At 37.4% G+C, this 22,387-nt stretch overlaps 1 protein-coding gene across 1 annotated transcript; it reads left to right on the top strand.

Moving 5' to 3' along the window:
* Positions 1-3,044: 3,044 nt before the first annotated feature.
* Positions 3,045-3,566, top strand: LOC138894587 (uncharacterized). The gene has a single exon (XM_070179292.1). It carries the CDS (start codon positions 3,045-3,047, stop codon positions 3,564-3,566), a length of 522 nt encoding a protein of 173 aa, XP_070035393.1.
* The last annotated feature ends 18,821 nt before the right edge of the window (positions 3,567-22,387 follow it).

The following is a 22,387-nucleotide window of genomic DNA, read 5'->3' as shown; positions in this document are numbered from 1 at the left end:
TTTGGGAAAAATCACTCTATAAACGAGAGGTATTGAGTGGGTAATTTAGAGTTAAGAGCTATAATACACCCCAGTCACTATACCAAGAATTAACATGATTTACCCATTCGGTTAGCACCTAGTCAAAGGTTACATCCCTAGGCCTTTTACCCATTTGATAAAAACAATAATAACAATTACTCGATTTCTCATTTCTTCTCATTAGTTTACAATTGTTAGTGTTACTTTTAGAATTAGAAAACAAAATCCCTTGTTTGGAAGAACAATTAAGCTATTTCATTTGGTCTCATCAACTGTACACTCGAACACCCATATTAAACTCCCTGCGGAAATCGACCTCGAATCTTGTTGGGTAATATTCTTCTAATGACCGTTTTCACTCACTATTGAGTGCGTATTAGACATGGATCACAGGTTCACCTACCTTGACCTGGGATCAGTTCACACGTCTCTTTGTGGAGAGATATATTCCACCCTCTCAAAGGGAAGCATTACGGGGTCAATTCGAGAGGCTCCAGCAAGGTCTGATGTCTGTGACCGATTATAAGGGGAGATTCTCTGAGTTGTCTCTCCATACACTTATGATACTTCCCACATATTTAGATAGAGTGTAGAGGTTTATTGCAGACTTGCATTTGGTATCCAGGTTACGACGACCCAAGAGGTTGAGATAGGGACTTCTTACGCGCAGGTTGTGGAGATAGCTTAGAGGATCGAGGGTATTTGTCAGCACGGCCGAGAACAAGCACTGAGGGACAACCAGTCTCAATATTGGGTTAGATTCAGTGGCGCTTCGTCTAGGGAAGAGGTCAGTTCGTGAGGGGCCAGTCTAGTAGGCTTATGTATTCAGCACCACTGCCTACTTGGGATGCTCCATCGCGGCCCTACTTTAGCGCCATTCCAGAGCGTACCTACCATCCACAGGCTATTAAGGGTTCTTCCATTGGGTTGGTTATTCCGGTCACTAAGGTCATACATAAGGTCAATCGTCTTCCGCACCGTGAGGTTGCTACTAGTGCAGGGAGCTTGGTCATATGAGGAGGTTTTTCCCTATGCTTCGAGGCAAGGTAGTATAGTAGGTCCATCAGCTTATGATCACCGCACCAGCTGCCGCATCGCCTGTCCAACCAGCCAGAGGCGGAGGGCAGGTGGGTAAGGGTCGCCCTAGAGGTGGAGGCCAGCCAGCTGGCACTCCGACGAAGTTCTATTCCTTTCCAGCCATACCAGATGTAGTAGCCTCAAACGCTGTAATCACAGGTATTATTTTTGTCTACAGTAGGGATGCTTTGATACTATTCAATCCAGGGTCTACATATTCATATGTGTCTTCTATATTTTCTCCTTATCTGGATGTTTTTCATACGTCCTTGGGTGTTATTGTATATGTATTCACGCTAGTGGGTGATTCTGTTATTGTGGATCGGGTTTACCGATCCTGTGTTGTGACTTTATGTGGTTATGAGACCATAGCAGATCTTTTATTGCTCGATATGACCGACTTTGAGGTCATCCTGGGCATGGATTGGTTGTGTCTGTACCATGCCATTCTAGATTACCATGCCAAGACTGTTACCTTGGCGATGTTAGAGTTGCCTTGATTATAGTAGAGGGGTTTATCGATCAGTACACATAGTCGAGTTATCTCTTTCTTGAAGGCTCGACATATGGTCGAGAAGCGATATTTGGCCTATTTGGCTTATGTTTGGGATACGATCGTGGAGACTCCCACAATTGATTCAGTGCCTGTGGTACGGGATTCACTCATATATTTCCTTCTGATCTACCAGGCATTCTACCAGATCGTGATATCGATTTTAGTATTGATTTAGTGCCAGGCACCCAGCATATCTCTATTCCACCATACCGCATGCCTCTGAAGGAGTTGAAGGAACAACTTGAGGAGTTTCTCACTAAGGGGTTCATCAGGCCGAGTGTGTCATATTGGGACACACTGGTATTGTTTGTGAAGAAGAAAGATGGGAGTATGCGGATGTGCATTGATTATCGCCAGTTAAACAAAGTTACCATTAAGAACATGTACATGTTACTGCGCATTGATGATTTGTTTGAATAGTTACAGGGTGCTAAGGAGTTCTCTAAGATTGACTTGAGGTCAAGGTATCACCAGCTGAAGATTTGTGCTTTGTATGCTCCGAAGACGGCTTTCTAGACTAGATATGGGCACTATGAGTTTCTAGTGATGTCCTTCGGCTTGACTAACGCCCTGGTGGCATTTATGGATTTGATGAATCGGGTGTTCAGGCCATATCTTGATTCATTTGTCATTGTCTGCATAAATGACATATTGATCTACTCGCGTAGCATGGAGTAGCACGAGCAGCATTTGAGGGTTATGTTTCAGACCTTACGGGAATGAAAGCTATATGTTAAGTTCTCCAAGTGTGAGTTCTGGTTAGATTCTGTGGCATTCTTGGGGTATGTTGTATCAGGTGAGGACATTAAGGTAGATCCTAACAATATTGAGGTAGTTCAGAATTGGCCTTGTCCTACCACACCGATCGAGATCAGGAGTTTCTTGGGGTTAGCATGTTATTATCGTCGGTTTGTGGAGGGCTTCTCATCTATTGCAGCTCCTTTGACTAGATTGACCCAGAAGGATGCTCCGTTCAGATGGTCCGATGATTATGAGGTGAGCCTTCCAGAAGCTCAAGACCGCATTGACTACAACACTGATATTAGTGTTTCCCTCTGGTTCAGGGATGTATATTATGTATTATGACGCTTCACGCATTAGCTTGGGTTGTGTATTGATGCGGGAGGGGCAAGTTATTGCATATGCTTCACGTCAGCTGAAGTCCCATGAGAAGAATTACCCCGTACATGATTTGGAGTTGGCCGCGATAGTTTATGCCTTCAAGATCTAGAGGCATTATCTTTATGGGGTATCATGTGAGGTTTACACCGATCATCGCAGTTTGCAACATTTGTTTAAGTATAGGGACATTAATCAGAGGCAGCGCATATGGCTTGAGTTATTGAAATATTATGATATTACCAGCATCTATCATCCGGACAAGGCAAATATGGTTGCGGATGCCTTGAGCAGAAAGGTCGAGAGCATGGATAGTTTGGCATTTATTTCAGTAGAGAAAAGGCTATTGGCTTTGGACATTCAGTCGTTAGCTAACAGACTTGTGAGGTTGGATATCTTAGAGCCCAATCAAGTTCTTGCATGTGTGGTGGCTCAATCTTCCTTATTTGAGCGGATTAAGGCTCGTCAGTACAATGATTCTAACTTGCTAGTTCTTAGAGAGACAGTGCTATGGGGTGGTGCTGAAGAGGTTACTATCAGTGATGATAGTGTTCTGCGGCTTCAGGGTCGCCTATGTGTTCCTAATGTTGATGGGCTGAGAGAGACTATTCTAGAGAAGGCACACAGTTCACGATTTTTATTTAATCTAGGTTCTATGAAGATGTACTGTGACCTGAGACAGCATTACTGGCGGCGGCTGATAAAGAAAGACATGGTAGAATATGTGGCGAGAAGTCTAAATTTTAAGCAGGTTAAGTATGAGCAACAGGAGTTAGGTGGCCTACTTAAGTAGATGGTTATACAAGAGTGGAAGTAGAAGCACATCATTATGGACTTCGTAGTTGGGTTGCTGAGGATGTTGAGTAAGTTTGATGTCGTTGGGGTCATTTTCGACAGGCTGACCAAGTCGACACACTTTATTCTAGTTGTGATTATGTACTCTTCAGAGAGGTTACCCCAGATTTATATTCAGGAGATTGTCCGATTGCATGGTGTGCCTATTTCCATCATTTCATATAAAGGCCATCAGTTTACTTCACATTTTTGGAGAGCAATACAGAGTAAGTTGGGTACCCGGGTAGATCTCAATACAACCTTTCATCCGCAAACCTTCGAGTAATCGGAGTGGATATTTCAGATTCTAGAGGATATGCTCAAAGCGTGTGTGATTGACTTCGGAGGGGAGTGGGATCGATTCTTACCCTTGGTTGAGTTTGCTTATAATAATAGTTATCAGTCCAGCATTGAGATGGCTCCGTTTGAGGCCTTGTATGACCGGCGATGCCGTTCCCCCATCAGTTTGTTTGAGTCTGGCGAGGCCAGGTTATATGGTGCTGATTTGGTAAAGGATGCCTTAGATAAGGTAAGTTGATTCAGGAGAGACTTCGCATAGCTTGGTCCAGACAGAAGAGTTATGCGGATAAAAAAGCGCGTAATTTATCATTTATGATAGGAGAGAAGGTTCTTTTCAAAGTCTCGCCGATGAAGAGTATCATGAGGTTTGGAAAGAAGGGCAAGCTGAGTCCGAGGTTCATCAGTCCATTTGAGGTATTGGAGCGTATTGGAGAGGTTTCTTACAAGCTTGCTTTACCCCCAATCTATCGGGAGTTTATCGGGTTTTTCATGTATCTATTCTCTGGAAGTACCATGCCGACAGGTCACATGTGTTATATTATAGCACAATTTAGCTAGATGAGACCTTGGGTTATGAGGAGGAGCCAGTTGCCAATGTTGCCAGGTAGGTCCATCAGTTGAGAATGGCTCCGTTTGAGGCCTTGTATAGCCGGTGATGCCGTTCCCCCATCGGTTTGTTTGAGTCTGGCGAGGCTAGGTTATATGGTACTGATTTGGTAAAGGATGCCTTAGATAAGGTAAGTTGATTCAGGAGAGACTTCGCATAGCTTGGTCCAGACAGAAGAGTTATGCGGATAAAAAAGCGCGTAATTTATCATTTATGATAGGAGAGAAGGTTCTCTTCAAAGTCTCTCCGATGAAGAGTATCATGAGGTTTGGAAAGAAGGGCAAGCTGAGTCCGAGGTTCATCAGTCCATTTGAGGTATTGGAGCGTATTGGAGAGGTTTCTTACAAGCTTGCTTTACCCCCAATCTATCGGGAGTTTATCGGGTTTTTCATGTATCTATTCTCTGGAAGTACCATGCCGACAGGTCACACGTGTTATATTATAGCACAATTTAGCTAGATGAGACCTTGGGTTATGAGGAGGAGCCAGTTGCCAATGTTGCCAGGTAGGTCCACCAGTTGAGGCCTAAGAATATTTCAGCGATAAAGGTCCAGTAGAGGGATTAACCAGTCCATGAGGCGACTTGGGAGGCCGAGGAGGACATGCAGAGCAAATATCCCCACTTATTCAGCACTCCAGGTATGATTCTAGACCAGTTCGAGAACGAACGTTTGTTTAAGAGGCGGAGAATATAATGACCTGACCGGTTGTTTTACCTTCTAGATCCCCATTCCCCTATTTAAGACTCCTCGTATGTGCTTTTACTGTCTTATGACTTGCGGGTATGGTTGGTTTGGTTTTGGAAGGGTTCAGATTGAAATTGGAACATTTAGTTCCTTAATAGTGGCCTAAGATTACCAAGTTTCACTTGAGTCAACATTTTGAATAAATGACCTCGAATCCTGGATTTAATGGTTCCAATATGTTCTTATGATAATTTTGGACTTGGGCGTGTGCTCGAATCGAGTTTCGGGTGATCCAGAAGCATTTCGATGCCTAATGTTGAAAGTTTATGCCTTGAAGGTTTTTGAGTTTCTTGAATTTTGTTTGAAGTAGACTTTGGTATTATCGATGTCCGTTTGGGATTCAAAGCCTGTGAATAGGTTCATATGTTGATTTATGACTTGTGCGCTAAATTTGGAATCATTCCGAGTTGTCTAAGTATGGTTCGTCGCTTTCAGAGCTAGTTGAAAAGTTTGAAGTTCATAAGTTGATTAATTTGGTTTTAGGGTGCGATTCTTAGTTTCGATATTGTTTTATGTGTTTCGAGGTTTGATCAGGTCCGTATTATGTTTATGGACTTGTTAGTGCATTTGGACAGGGTCCCGGGTAGCTCGAGTGTATTTCGGACCACCCGGAATTAAGTCAAAATTTGCAAAACGTCTGTTGCTAGTTTCCTTGTTCGCGAACGCAGAGAAAGCCTCGCGTTCGCGATGAAAGATTTGGGGTAGGGGTGATTTGTTCTTCGCATTTGCGATCACTTGGAAACATTGGCAAAGGTTTAATATTGTGTCCTTCGCGTTCGCGGTAGGACGTCCGCGTTCGTGTAGAAGGGAAAAGGGCCTGGTGGTAAGTGGTTCATTGCCCTTCGCGTTCGCGAAGGGAAGGTCGTGTTCGTGAAGCTTGGGTTGGGCTAGCCTTCACGAAGACCTGGTCACATTCGCGCAGGGCTTTTTCTGGGCCTTGGCAATTTTGCCTTCACGATTGTGAAGAAGGATCGTTGGGCAGTAGAAGTTTTAAAACACAGGACATAGGCTCATTTTCTTCATTTCTCTCAACTCTTGGCCGATTTTGGAGCTTTTTAGAGAGATTTTCACATAGCATCTTGAGTTAAGTAATTTTTACATAATGTGAGTTTAATACATAGATTATGTGTAGATTTTAACATATAAATTGTATAAATTATGGGGTTATGTTGAAAAACCTAGGTTTGTGTAAAAATTGGATTAAACCAGGAAATTGATTATGGAATTGAGCATAAATTATATATTTGAGTTCGTAAGGCTATGGGTAACATTTATCTACAAAAAATTTAGAAATCCGGGCCCGGGGGTGACTTTCAGGAATTTTTTAAATTTGGGTTAAATAATTACTTCAATAGTTAAATTATGAACTTTTGAGCATATATTGATTAGTTTGTACGACCTTTGGCTAGTTTCGGATTGCACGACACCGATTTGAGGCAATTAGTGTGATTGAAGAGCCGAGTAATGAACTTGAAATCGAGGTAAGTCTCTTGCCTACCTTGTGAGAGGGAATTTTCCCCGTAGGTGTTTAAATTGTATTTGTTAATAAATGTGGGTGCTACGTATGCACGAAGTGATGAGAGTCCATACGTATCTAAAATCATGCTTATGTCCGGTACACTTAGGACTTTACCATGCCATACTTGTACTATTTGAATCAAACTTGTTAATTTAATTATTTGAATTTATAATTGAAATTTAGTTTGGAATTTTGTGAGAACGAGCTTCGTTATTTTGAGTTTTGGCGGAATACTTTATCGTTGGTAAAAATTATGCCTTCTTGAGCACTATGCTTGTGTTGTAGTCATTGACCGAAGCTTGTAGAGTCTCTCTATTCCTGTGGATCGGGCCGAACGCCTCGACAGTATATATAGGATGCATCTATGGTTCACGTCGGTCGACCTTCGGCAATGTACACAATTATTCTGGATTGGATCATATGACCTCGATATAACTCGTGTGTAATATCGCTAGGAGTCCGGTTATATTTGATATTTTCTTAATGACTTGAGAATTAATAATAACTTGATGGCTCCTATATGTTGAAATTGGCATGTTATAATTGAGATTTTAAATTGATATTTTGTTGAGGAATCATTTATTTATTATTTTCGCATTCCATTGTTACTATTGTATTTCATGCCTATTTATAATTTCTGCTCATTAATTATTGACCACTAGTAAGAGTCAATGTCGACCCCACGTCGCTTCTTCGAGGTTAGACTAGATACTTACTGGATACACGTTGTTTATGTACTCATGCTATACTTCTGCACAAATTGTGCAGGTTCTGAGGCGGGTACATCTGGTACTCGTTCGTGCGCACATCTACATTACTTGTAGTGGTGAGCTGCTCCCTTTGCTCCGATCTGCAGCACCCGGAGTCTCTTTCTTGTTGCATTTTATTTTCCTGTCTATTTTACTACGGACAATAGTTGTAGTGGTTTGTATATTCTACTAGATTGCTTGCACTTGTGACACCGGGTTTAGGGTCTTTCTAAAAGATATTTGTAGTTTTTGCCTGTTAATATCATTGTTTCACTCTTGTATTTTATTTTTATGCTTTAAATCACCATGGCGTTTTATACTTGTTTTTTATTAAATAAAATTCATGACTTTAACAGTAATAAAATGAATGATTAAATGGATTGGTTCACCGTTAGCTTGACTAACGGCGATGTTGGGCGTCATCACGGCATATAGTGAAAAATGAGCCGTGACATGCTAAATATATGAACAAAACTAAGAGAATATTATAAATTAATAACACTCAATAAAATAATAATAATAATAATAATAATAATAATAATAATAATAATAATAATAATAATAATAATAATAATAATAATAAATATTATATAATTATAGGAGGAGAACAAACCATCCAACAAGAAGATGGAAAAGTAATAGATCAAAATCCAAAGAGAAGAAACCACTCAATTGATAAACAAATAAAAGAAAAAATACTCCACTGGATAGGAAAAATATTGAAAAATAATGCTACTATATTAAAAATCATAAATCCATTCCTATATCCTATGGTCCAATACTCCAACCTACAAGTCATTGCAATAATTCTATTAGCTGAAAGCACTAACCTTTAACAACCTTTCCTTAAGTGTATAATCAAGTGGCTATCCACAAAACGTTTTCCTTTATCTCAAACTTTGCATTCTTCAAAAGAAAAATATCCAATCCTTCGGTCAAGATTATTCATTTTCAATGTTACACCGTTCATATACTGAATTATATATCAAATGGACCAGAAATGCGCAAAATCATTGGGTCATCAACAAATTGTGAAAACTGAATCAAACGAAAGATATTAAGCTAACACTTCATTAAGGCTTCTTTACATTTAATTTTAATTAAAAAATAACTTGCCAATTCTTCTTTAGGAGCGCATAATGAGGCATATAATACTAACTCAATTTAAAGAGGTTTTAAATTCAAGAAAAAAGAAAAATATAAGAACACCAGTTTGGACCCGCGGATACCAATTTTATATTAAACACCCTTGAAATAATAAAAACAATCTTACCGCCGCATCTAAACTTACTATCAGAATACCATCTCCTTATTAGTGAAAAAATTGCTTTGATTCCCGTGGATAGGCATTTCTTATGGCAGCATAATATTTGCCAGTCCACTACCCAAATATCTAAAGTAATTATTTGATGAATTGAAAATGTTAAAAGAATTGCAACCCAAGACCGGAAGGTATGGAAGTTACATCCAATTAATTTGGTACAAAAAATTTGATCGACTATCCTCTTCACATCACAATAGAGGAAAATTAAATATCCTAAACAAATAATTAAAAGAGCTGTGACTTCAACTTTAGAGATAGACCATATAAATTTGCAAATGATCATCAAAAGCGTGCAAAGAACATCATGAGAATTCAACACAAAAGTTTTCCAAAATATACAGACCATTGCAAAGTGTAACCTTTTTATCCCACAGGTTTAAACACCCTAGTTCGACAAATTTTTACTTAAACAGTGGCAGAAAAAAAGAAAGGAAAGAAAAAGGTTACAATTGTAATACCTGGGGTGATTTTTTGGTTTACGATACAAAGAACACTACATGGATCGTAATCGTCCTTCTCGTTTCAGTTTAGTTGCCAAATCAAATTTTACCATATGTACAAATATGATTAGCTAATGAAAAATATTTACCTGTGGTGCTTTGGAAAACGCTCCAATGAGCCTTTGATAACCAAATCTTCCATATTTCCATTAGCCTGCATATTTTTCCTCTATTTTGGTCATTTATGCTTTTTTCTTCTGAAAAGTTATTTATTCTTCAACCACACACTAAAGAGGAACTAAAATGATAAGATATAACATTAACATACTTCGAATAGCACTGTGATTTACACAATAAAATACCATCATTATATTGTGCATATTAACATGCTAGAATTTTTTTATAATTTATACACTATTAAATACCATCATTATATCGTGTATACACATTTATACATAACATATGCTATTATAATAGTATGTATATATGTATTTCATGTATACATTTATTATCCACTATTATTAATAATATTAATGTATTATCAATATATACAATGGCTGGAGAAATAAAATATTACATTAATATATACGTGATTTTTACTTGGTATATTATCTAGTGTAACTTGTACATGGTTTACATCATGTATAAATTATTTACTGTAATATGTACATAGTTTATTAGAAATTATACATGATTTATTCAACGTATACTATCGCAATTCTGAGGTTATATATATATATTCCAGCATTCTATATGTAAATCAGCAATAATTAAGAACAAGTCTTTTTTGAATAGTATAACTTGATTAACCTTTTCTTAAGTAAATTCCGTAAATATGTGATTATGGGTCCAGATGTTTAAAGCTTTTTGCTAGGAAATATAATTAATTAGTTGCCATGTATGTAAAATACCTACTGCTGCTAGGTTTCGGAATTTTTTCTTAAAATTTGCCTATTTATATTTTTTTCCTATAAATTATCTATTGTAATCTGTACATAGTTTATTATAAATTATACATGATTTATTCAACATATACTATCGCAATTATGGGGTTATATATATATTCCTGCATTCTATATGTAAATGAGCAATAACTAAGTACAAGTCTTTTTTGAATAGTATAACCTGATTAACCTTTTCTTAAGTTAATTCTGTAAATACGTGATTATGGGTCCAGATGTTTAAAGCTTTTTGTTAGGGAATATAAGTATAATTAGTTGCCATGTATGTAAAATACCTACTGCCGCTAGGTTTCTGAATCTTTTTCTTAAAAATTGCCTATATATGTTTTTTCCCTAATAAATTGGGCTACAGAAATGTTTCGTATTCAAGCGATAGTGAAAGTTCTGTTTTCCATAAGGTCATTTCCTGCGATCCCAAACTGGCTACCATGCCTAAAATTAGTCAACGAAACATAATGGCAATATTGTAATATTCCATTTGTTAACGCCATTAAACTATCACTACCTAATTATGTAAGCTGAGGAATCAGTTCTGAAATCAACTAAAGTGAAAGGGCGAGTTGCATAAAGAACAAGATAAATTAAGGAACCCAGTTCTTTTTTTTTTCTCTTGAATCCAGTTGATTCAATATGAGATACAGTTACCTAATATTGAATCCAGTTGATTCAATATGTTATTCCTGCACCAGAGTTCATTTTACCTAATAATTTTGCAAAAACTATCAGGATAACCGATAATAATTGCTCCACAATAACAAGTCCAACAATCATTGCAATCAGTATCAGAAGTATAAACTCTTCCACAAGTATTAAAAGCCCGTTTGGATATAAGAATTTTCTTACTTTTTACGAAATCAGTGTTTGGCCAAAAATTTGCAATTTTCACTTGAAAATGAATTTAGGAATTTTTTGAAAATATGAAAAACTCCAAAAAGTTATTTTTCAAAATTTCTACTCATATCACTCACAAAACTTAAAAAACAACCCAAAATTATATTCAGTCCAAACACAACTCTAATTTTCAAATACCATTTTTCCTTGAAAATATTTTTCACTTTGTTTTGGAATTTTACAATTCTTATGCCCAAACGCCCACTAAGTTGTGGAAGTAGTCATTCTCTTGACTCCTGAAAGATCATGCAACATTCCGTGCAGCTACAAGTTGCGTTCTTGAAAACAACGGCATATTAACCGAAATATGTTTCCATTATAGTTATCAAAATCTAATTATGAGTGGTGAACATGAAAACCACACATTCAGTTATTACGCGTAGGAACACATGCACAGTAAAAGATAATAATGTAGAGTACAATCAAGAGATGAAGTAAGATGGATACTAACTTATGAATGGCTTAAGTAACGTCATGTTTGAAATAGTACTTCACGCTTTACGAAATTATTTGTATGACATCTTATTGTTTTACAAATAGCGACCCTAAAAGAAGAAGGATAATGTTGTTTGAGGCTTGACTCATATAGTTAGATCGAGATACTTTGACCATGAGATAATATTGAAGATTTCTCCAATAAAAAAATAAGGTTTCTTGATTTATATTTGTTGTTTCCCAGAGATGCATGAATTTATTATTTTCTTTTCCATATTTAAGTACCATAATTGTGATGACCCAAAATATCATCTTTAAATTTAATAATTAATTATATGCTCTAAGACCTCAAAAAGCATTATTTATCATTCTTCGACTTGCGTGCGCAGTCCGTAAATTTTTTCGAAAAAATTTTATGTGAAAAATGGATTAAAATGTGAATTAGAGCTTTAAAACTCAACTGAGATAACTTTGGTCAACATTTTGAGCAAACGGATTCGGATCAGTGTTTTGACAGTTCCGGTAGGTTCGTATCGTGATTTAGAACTTGGGCATATTCCCGGAATTTAATTCCGAGGTCCCTAACCCGAGATATGAAATTTTGATGAAAAATTAAAAATTTAAGTTCAAATAATGACCGGATATCGAATTATGTGCAAACGAACCCGGAATAGAATTTTGATGATTCCAACAGCTCCATATGGTATTTTGGACGTAGGAGCGTGATCAGAATTTTATTTGAAAGTCCGTAGTGAAATTAGGCTTGAAATGGCTAAAATAGGAATTTGAGTTTGGAAGTTTAACCGGGGAGTTGACTTTTTGATATCGAGGTCTGAATCCAGTTCTAAAAATTTTCATAACTCTGTTATGTCATTTATGACTTGTGTGCAAAATTTTAGGTCAATCGGACTTGATTTGATAGGTTTCGACATCGAATGTAGAAGTTGGAAATTTTAAGTTTTATTAAGCTTGAATTGGAGCATGATTCGTGATTTTAGCATTGTTTGATGTGATTTGAGGTTTCAAATAAGTTCGTATGATATTTTAGGACTTGTTGGTGTATTTGATTGAGGTCCCGAGGGCCTCGAGTGAGTTTCGGATGGTTAACAGATCAAAAGTGGGACTTAGCTACTTCAAAAGCTGCTGCAATTTTTATGCTGGAAATGCTGTCAAAATCGGGCTACTTGACAAAATCGGACTCCTTGTCAAGATCGGAATCCCTGTCAAAATCGGACTCCCTGACAAAATCGGACTCCCTGACAAAATCAGACTCCCTGTCAAAATCGGACTCCCTGTCAAAATCGAGGTCTCTGACAAAATCGAGCACCCTGACAAATCGAGCTCCCTGACAAAATCGAGCTCCCTGACAAATCGAACTCCCTGACAAATCGAGCTCCCTGACAAAATCGAGCTCCCTGACAAATCGAACTTCCTGACAAATCGAGCTCCCCGACAAAATCGAGCTCCCTAATAAATCGAGCTCCCTGATAAATCGAGCTTCCTGACAAATCGAGCTCCTGACAAATCGAACTCCCTGGCAAATCGGGCTCCCTGACAGATTTGTAAGTTATGAAAACAGGGGACTTCGTTCCATTTTCTATTTTTGACGAATTGGAGCTTGAGGAGAGGTGATTTTGATATATTTTCAAGGAAAAAAATTGGGATAAGTGATTCTAACTCAATTTTGGTCTATATACACGAATATATCATTGTTTTCACCATTTAATTAGTGTTTTGAGATAGAAATTTGAGAAAATTTTAGAAATCTCATAAAAATGAATTTTTGAGATTTCGGTGTCGATCCGGAGTCGGATTTGAGTGAAACTGGTATGGTTGGACTCGTAATTGAATGGGTTATCGGATTTTGTGAGTTTTGCCGGATTTCGAGACGTGGGCCCCACAGGCGATTTTTGAGCTAATTTCGGATTTTATTGAAAAATATAGTATTTTCTTATGAAATTGATTTCTATAATTTTTGTTGACTATATCGAATTAATTATGAGTAGATACGAGTCGATCGGAGTCGGAAAATCGAGAAAAAAGCATAATACTTGGTTAAATTGGAGCAAGTCGAGGTAAGTGACTTGTCTAACCTTGTGTGGGGGAAATTTCCCCTAGGATTGGTATTGATGTAATTATTGAAATGTGTTGAAAGTCGTGTACATGAGGTGACGAGTGTGTACTCGGGCTAAATATGAAATATTATATTTTTAAATTGTGTAGATCATTGTTGCGCATTTATTAAATTATTTTATCTTGTTATATTCTTCATCATTGATCTGAAATGTATACCTTAAATTTGTTTGACCTTTTTCTGCTAATTGTTTTATCTGTTTAGTTGGAACTTGGTTTCTTTTATTCTGTGCATTATTTGAAGGTTGATTTTCTTTAAATTAAATATTATTAATATGAAGTATTTGACATTTTTAAACTTGATATTGAAGCAACGTATTAAAGATTTTTAAATATTATTTTCCTGAATTATTTACTCCTGAATATTTTTGTAAGATTTTCGTACTCGTTGTGATGGAGCAGTGAGCTCTTTATTGTGAAAAAATATTGTTGTTGAATTATTTTGGCAAGCTAAATTATTTGAGCACCTCATGTGCAAATTGTGATATATTGTGATATTGATACGCATGCGGTGGTATAAGGTCTGGCTATTGAAACGCATGCGGTGAGATAAATATGGCTTGATATGTGTGGCTAGTAGGGGGAACTACTAGAAGTCATGCGGTGTGATAAGGATGGCTAAAACGCGGGATGTTATTTCGGAAAAAATATTTTCTTTCAAATAAATTGTGAAGACTCTCGCGATGAGATAAGAAAATGAGATATTGTGAATTTATTTATGATTTGGGACTACGAGGCGATACCTCGGGAGTGCCCTTGTTGATATTGATTTATGGCCGTAGTTGTGTTTGATTTTTGTTGTGATCTTTCTTAAAGTTAAAAAAAAATTCTATTTTATTTCCACGAGGTATTTATTTGCCATTATTTGGTGTAATTAAATATGACATACTACTTGATTCATTTCCATTGTCATTTTATCTTATTATATTGTTTAAACATTTTTTTTACCATGTCATTATTTATTCTCTAGTAGGGCCTGACCTGAACTCGTCACTACTCTACCGAGGTTAGACTTGGCACTTACTGGGTACCGCTGTGGTGTACTCAAAGTACGCTTCTGCACATCTTTTTGTGCAGATCTAAGTACATCTTATCAGACCGGGCATCAGTAAACTAGCTGTACGAGGAGACTTCGAGGTATATCTGCCAGCGCCCGCAGACTCCGGAGTCCCCTTCTATTCTTGTTATGTTGCTTCCTTGTTTTCTTTAGACTCTGTTATATAGAGACATTGAGGATAAATTCTTTGAAGTTTGTGACTTATTTCTATCGGGTTTTGGGAGTTGAAATTGTTTGAATTGTAGTCATTTATTTCATATTTATTGTTATTCCGCATTGATAGGCTTACCTAGTTTTAGAGACTAGGTGCCATCAAGACATCCTACGGAGGAAATTTGGGGTCGTGACAATAATGCTATAATCATGCGAACATTTTTCCCCCTTCATATTATAGATTTGTCTTAGCGATTCGTACTTAAGGATGGAATAAATTTTCAATGATATTTTTCCATGTTGAGATAAGTTAACTTGTGGCTGGTACATAACAATGATGGAGCCAATCCATAGTGTTCTGAAATTTGAATATAGCAACTAAAATATGCCGTTGAACTGCACATATTTTCACTTCTATGTAAAGGGAATTGTACACTTTTCTGTTTCAATACTACGCAAAATCTCATTTTAGGATAATTTGTTAGGTATCTGTAGCACCCCGAAAACATTTTTAAGTGTTTTAAGACCATTAAGAAGATTGGCGGGTGCTAATTACATCAATTCGGGTATGAACAAGACTTGTAATTTGAATAATATCAATTGATCATGATAATATATATATGAGGTGCATTAAAAATGGTTTAGTATCTAAGAAGAGCCCTAAGGCTAAGTCAAGTTGAAAATTATATGATGGGATAAAGTTTCAAGTGAGTTTGCACAAGATCTAACTTCAAACGAGCATAATTCTCAAGATATGAAGAGTTATATGGTGTATAACCTATTAAAATAAAGCCCTTTGAGTCTAATTTCCAATGCATCAAACCGTTTGTCATTTGGAGATTTCTACAAGAGGTTATGACATTTTTACTAAAGAGTGACAGAACAGCTACGCGAGTCTTGCGTAGCCTATACACCATTGCATAGGCAAAATCAGTATGGAAGTGAAGGGGAGGGTTAAGCTGCGTAGCCAATCTGCGTAGGCTACACAGCCAGTCTACGCAACTCATTTTCTATAAAAACATGGGAGGTTCGGGGAGAGAGAAAAAAGATAATATTTTTAGCTAAGTTTTGGGTTCTAGAGAGAAGGTGGAGCATCCTCAACCCAAATACACATCAAAGGTGAGTTTTATGATATCTTTATAACGGATTAACACTAGTTAATGGTAGTATTAACATCTACATAGATTGAAATTCATAGGGATTTCTCTAATCTTCAAGAATCATTCAAAATGGTTCAAGTTAGGGTTTGAGCTATAAGAGATAAATTCACCATCCTACACTTAAATACAACTATGGATTAAGTATTTGGAATATATTGTGAAGTAGAAAATACTAATTAGTTGAAGAATTATGCTAGTCCTTGAAATGGGTATTGTGACTTAGGGTTCTTGAATGGAGAAGAAGATAAATAGTGAATTTTTGAATCTTGTTAGGATGGTTGGTGATTCTAGTGCTTCAATAGCTTAATAATGATTAACTATTGAATTATATAACTTAGATTGGGGCTTAAAGGCCAAGGATGAAATATGTTAAAGATAAAAGGAATATGTATTGGTGAATTGGTCTTGTTAAAGACTTAATTGAAGATTTGAGGGTTGAGTTGATGTCGGAATTTGGTGAAATTTATATGGTTAGACTCGTGGTGGATGGGCGTTCATATTTTGTAACTTTTATCGGATTCTGAGATGTGGTCCCCACGGGCGATTTTTGGATGAAATTTTGGATTTTTATGAAAAAATTATATTTTCATATGGAATTAATTCCTACAATTTTTATTGACTAAATCGAATTATTTGTGGCTAGATTTGAGGCGTTTGGAGGCTAATTCACGAGGCCAAGGCATAGCGGAATAAGAAATTACACAGTTTGAGGTAAGTAACAGTTTTAAATTTGGTCCTGAGGGTATGAAACCCCAGATCATGTGTTATGTGATTGGTTTTGAGGTGACGCACATGCTAGGTGATGGGCGTGTGGGCATGCACCGTAGGAATTGTGACTTGGTCAAATTCCACGAAACCATGTAGTTGAATTATTTATTGATATCTGTACATTCTCTACATGTTAGGAAATATTGAGCTGAGACTCGTATTTAAAATCATACTTAGACATATGTTGTTATTATTGGTATCCACTGGGATAATTTCTGTGGTTGAATTATATGTTCATATTGTAATTTCACACTCAGTCATGTTTATTCATTTCATATCATATCTCAGTCTCTGTTGCTATTTATTAAAATATCATATTATCAATTTTGGACTGATTATCATTTTTAAGCCCGAGAGACTGGAGAGATTGATGACTGAGTGAGGCCGAAGGCCTAATTGTGAGGATATTTATGGATCGGGCTGCACGCCGCAACATGTTTTATTGATTTATGCCATGATTGGCTTGATATAGCGCTTGGGCTTAAGGAGCCCCTTCGGAGTCTGTACACACCCCTAGTGAGCGCAGGTACCTACTGAGTGCGATTGCCGAGTGCGAGTGCCGAATGATGAGTGACTGTGAGGAAAGAGTGACGGTGAGGTTGGAGTGAATGGGAGGGCTGAGTGACTGTTACTCTGAGAGGATGCATCGATTTCATTATTTGCTGCATTTCAGCTGTCATATATCTTTATTTTGAAAATTTTGAAAAAATATTATTTTCTATTTCGGTCAAACATGTTATGAAATTTCAGTGAAATCTTAAATGTTGAACTTGAGAGCATGCCTACCCTTTTATGTTGGAAAGTACTGTATTTGGACTTAGCTGAGAAGCTCGTCACTTTCAATTCGTTATTTATTATTGTTACTTGCTGAGTTGGTTGTACTCATAGTACACCCTGCACTTCGTGTGCAGATCCAAGTGATCTCAAACACAGTGGGTGTTGATTATTTAACACAGTTGATGTTTCGGAGATTCAGAGGTAGCTGCTATGTTTCGCAGACCTCGTCTCTCCTTCCCTACCCTTTTATTTATTGTATTTGGTCTCAGATTATTATAGACCGGGTTTTCTAGACTTGTAATGTATAGATGCTCATGTACTCAGTGACACCAGATTTTGGAAGTGTCTTTATATCAGTATGTGTGGGGTTTTCTCTTAAATTAATTATTATATTTTTCGCATTTAAAAGAAATTGTGGTTTATGGAGATTGTCGGCTTGCCTAGTATTAAGATAGGCGCCATCACGATAGGTGTGATTTTGGGTCATGACAAGTTGGTATCAGAATCTAGGTTACATAGGTCTCACGAGTCATGAGCAGGTTTAGTAGAGTCTTGCGGATCGGTACGGAGACGTCTGTACTTATCTTCGAGAGGCTACCAAACCCTTAGGAAAATTTTACTTTCTTGTATTCTATCGTGCGGAATTAATTTAGCTTGAAATATAATTCTTTGAATTCCTTCCACGCATTTGTGTGCGCATGTGGGCGCTCAGTATCAGCTGTGTATCGCTGGCTTGTGATTCCATGAACGAGGTTCAAGATGAGTGTACTTTATGTTAATATATAAATTATGAAATGATTAAGTTGTTATTTTGAAAGATGTAGTGCGCACGAATTATGAATTTGATTGGTCGTGTTAAGGCAAAGTTACTTCTTTTTGTATTGAGTGTGCTAAAGGAACACGTGTCTTTCGGCCCGTTTGAACAGAGCAAATTAGATTTGAACAAAGTGGATAACTCTCAAGAGGGTTCTAATGGATTCAAAATGTATATGTGGCAATTGAAATTTTTTTGAATTTGTATATCACTAGAATCGGTTAATTACACTGGATAATATCGGGACGTGCGATAATTCTGTTTAACTATGGATTCTACATTTCAGTATAAGAAAGGACAGAGGAATAATTTTAAATTCAAATAAGGTCCTTAAGAGTGGGTGTCTCGTTTGTGGTATTTATGGAGGTGCTTAAGAAAAATATAGTGAGCTTTGGGTAAGGATCGTAGTGTTCTGACAAGGAGAAGTGTCAACTTGAGGGTAATTCAGAAGAAACTCGAAGAAAATAGGACAACTGGGTAGTAGGCTAGACCAGTATGGTAAGGGTATGTTCGGTTCTTTTGGGATAATTATGATGTGGTGAGACTTTACAGATGTTTCGATGGCAATATTCTTGGGTTTGGTGACCTGCGTGGATTGGTCGAGTTAGAGGAATTCAGTTTTGATAGCTTGGTTATGTTGATAGTGTTCTTGATGTTTTCTACCATGGTTTGAACTAGATATTTCTACTGGTGTGGGAGACATGTTGTGCATTTTTAATTCCTCATGGATGAGAGGAAATGGAAGGTTTCTAATTGATCGGGTATGTAATATGCTTGTGACTCAGAGTTAATAAGGAGATTCTCATGCTTGACACATGATGGCATAATAGATGTGGTGTGGTGTGCGGGATTAAGACTTACATGTACAAGGTGGTAGTTTATTCTGGAAAGCAAAACCACGAATTATGGACAGAATGGTCAATTTCAGATGTTTAGACGGATATTATAACTACTTGGTTATCCCTGAGAAGGGTGTGCATTTCAAAAGGGGCATTGTGTTTTGACTTTCGGATGTCATTAGTATTGCGATACTCACATGGTTAATAGAATGTTGATATTCCAATTATTGCTATGTGGCACGGGAGGAAATGTGGAAGTATTCCTCATGGGATGATCGTGCGTGAAAGATATGTTAGTTATTAGAGTGTTGGAGTTGGGACCAGTCACGGTGATTCATGTGTTCTATGAATGTGGAGACTGAGGCTTCTCAGAAGCATATTGTTTCAGGGTTGTGGCCTGTTTGAGGTGAGTATTTTATTTTAACTCAGTAGAGGCACTTGTTGCCTTTGTGATGACTACGCACTACGAGTGCATATATATATGTGATGACTACGCACTACGAGTGCATATATATATGTGATGACTACGCACTACGAGTGCATATATATATATATATATATATATATATATATGTGTGTGTGTGTGTGTGTGTGTGTGTGTGTAGAGAGAGAGAGAGAGAGAGAGAGAGAGAGAGAGAGAGGTTTGAGCCCATGTGCGGGCATCGGGGCAAGTATTCAGACTCGGGAACATGTTCAGACTATGATATGCCTAGAGTTGATGGTTAAGCATAAAGTTATGATGTTTCTCGTATTCGTACCTTTGTTAAGAACCATCTGGGCTATACTTGAGGTTACAAAGAGGCTAATTCCTTGAATAAACTGGGTAGTTACTATTTCTGTGTTCACTTGCCGATTTGAGCTGTGATAGCGCACTTTGCACATGCCTACTCTATGGCATGTTATTTATACCAGTCCAGGAGTATGTGAATTTTATTTCATTTATCATAGACATGTGTACTTATTTGGTTGCTCCTATATGATATGCTTGGACTGGAGGCCTGCGACCATGCCAGGCGGATTATGTTATTGACACATGAGTTGTCCGTGCAGATCCATATATTGATACGATAACACATGAGTTGTCCGCGCGGGTTGATTTTAATATGAGCTCTAGTAGAGCTGGTTACCGTTATTAGATTCGTGTGTCTTGGTTTTCCCATGTATGGTGAGCTCATAGCATGTCGGTTGTAAAAGTGCTTGTTGAACTTGCGAAACGGTTCTCTTCTTTGAAACATTTTTTCATTTTTGGGTACATGGATTGCGTAGTTTGCGGATTGGATTAGATTGGTGTGGATGTAAGATTCGGGTCATGAAAATAATTCTGGATGTTAGAAATGAGGCTCCAAGGTTTTTGGGCTAAAGTTAAATTAATGATTTTCAGTTATGTTGTGTTGTCAGGCCTATATAGAATATGATGACGTGGGATCACCCCCGGGTATGTGCATGGTAAGGTGGAATAGTGATTTGAAGGTTTATGAACAACTCTTAGCATGCAATTTACATCACAGTTTTGGAGGGCAGTACAACGAGAATTAAGTACACAGGTTCAACTGAGTACAATATTTCACCCTCAGACGGACGGACAATCCGAGCGCACTATTTAGATATTGGAAGATATGCTACGAGCTTGTGTTATAGATTTCGGGGGTTCTTGGGATCAATTTCTGCCACTGACGGAGTTTGCTTACAATAACAGCTACCAATCGAGCATTCAGATGGCTCCGTATGAGGCTTTATATGGGAGGCGATGTAGGTCTTCGGTGGGTTGGTTTGACCCGGGTGAGACTAGACTATTAGGTACTGATTTGGTTCAGGATACTTTGGAGAAGGTTAAATTGATTCAGGAGCGACTTTGCAAGACGCAGTCTAGACAGAAGAGTTATGCCGACCGGGAGGTCCGTGATGTTTCTTACATGGTTGGGGAGAAGGTTCTGCTCAAGATTTCACCCATGAAGGGTGTGCTGAGGTTCGGGAAGAAGGGCAAGTTGAGCCCTCAGTATATTGGGCCTTTTGAAATACTTAAGAAGATTGGAGAGGTGGCTTATGAACTTGCATTGCCACCTAGTCTATCAGGTGTTCATCCAGTGTTCTATCTGTCCATGCTCCGAAAGTATGTTGGGAATCCGTCTTATATTTTGGATTTCAGTACAGTGCAGCTGGACGGTAATTTGACTTATGATGTGGAGCCGGTGGCCATTTTAGACCGACAGGTTCGAAAGTTGAGAAATAAAGAAATTATCTCTGTGAAAGTGTTATGGCAAAACCAACAGGTTGAAGAGTCCACTTGGGAAGCCGAGGAGTAAATGAAGAAGAAGTACCCTCATTTGTTTGAATAGTCATGTATTTATAAAGTTGTATTCTACGAAAATGCTAAGAGTTACCTTCTATGAATTATGTATCAACTGTATAGCTGATGTTAAAGGTATTCCTTTTTGGTAGTATACTACTCGTGAGGCCACGGTTGGCATTTTTTTTAATGTTATGTTTCGTCGTTGGTTCATGAATATGTTGTTAGGAATGGTTTTGGTGATTTTCTGGAAGGTAGTTAGGCCAATTGCAGAGGACACTCTGCCGAAATTACTGACAAAATTTGGGAGTTAGCCAAATTTTGGGGCCTTAAGGAAGTTTAAATGTTGGAAGAATATCTAAGATCTATATGAAGTCAAGAACGATTAGAGATAATGGTTAAGGTGAAAATAGGATAATACTGTTCCTAATAATGACTTGTAAAACATTCGAGGACGAATGTTCATAAGTGGGGGAGAATGTAACAGCCCGGAAACATTTCTAAGTGTTTTAAGACCATTAAGAGGATTGACGGGTGCTAATTATATCAATTTGGGTATGAACAACACTGATAATTTGAATGATATCAATTGATCATGATAATATATGTATGAGGTGCATTAAAAATGGTTTAGGGTCTAAGAAGAGCCCTAAGGCTAAGTCAAGTTGAAAATTATATGATAGGATAAAGTTTCAAGTGAGTTTGCATAAGATCTAACTTCAAATGAGCATAACTCTCAAGATCGGAAGATTTATATGGTGTATAACCTATCCAATTAAATGCCTTTGAGTCTAGTTTACAACGCATCAAACCGTTCGT

This window comes from Nicotiana tomentosiformis, chromosome 6 (assembly GCF_000390325.3).
Source record: "Nicotiana tomentosiformis chromosome 6, ASM39032v3, whole genome shotgun sequence".
Lineage (NCBI taxonomy): Eukaryota > Viridiplantae > Streptophyta > Magnoliopsida > Solanales > Solanaceae > Nicotiana > Nicotiana tomentosiformis.
This window is presented reverse-complemented; position numbering and strand designations above follow the sequence as displayed.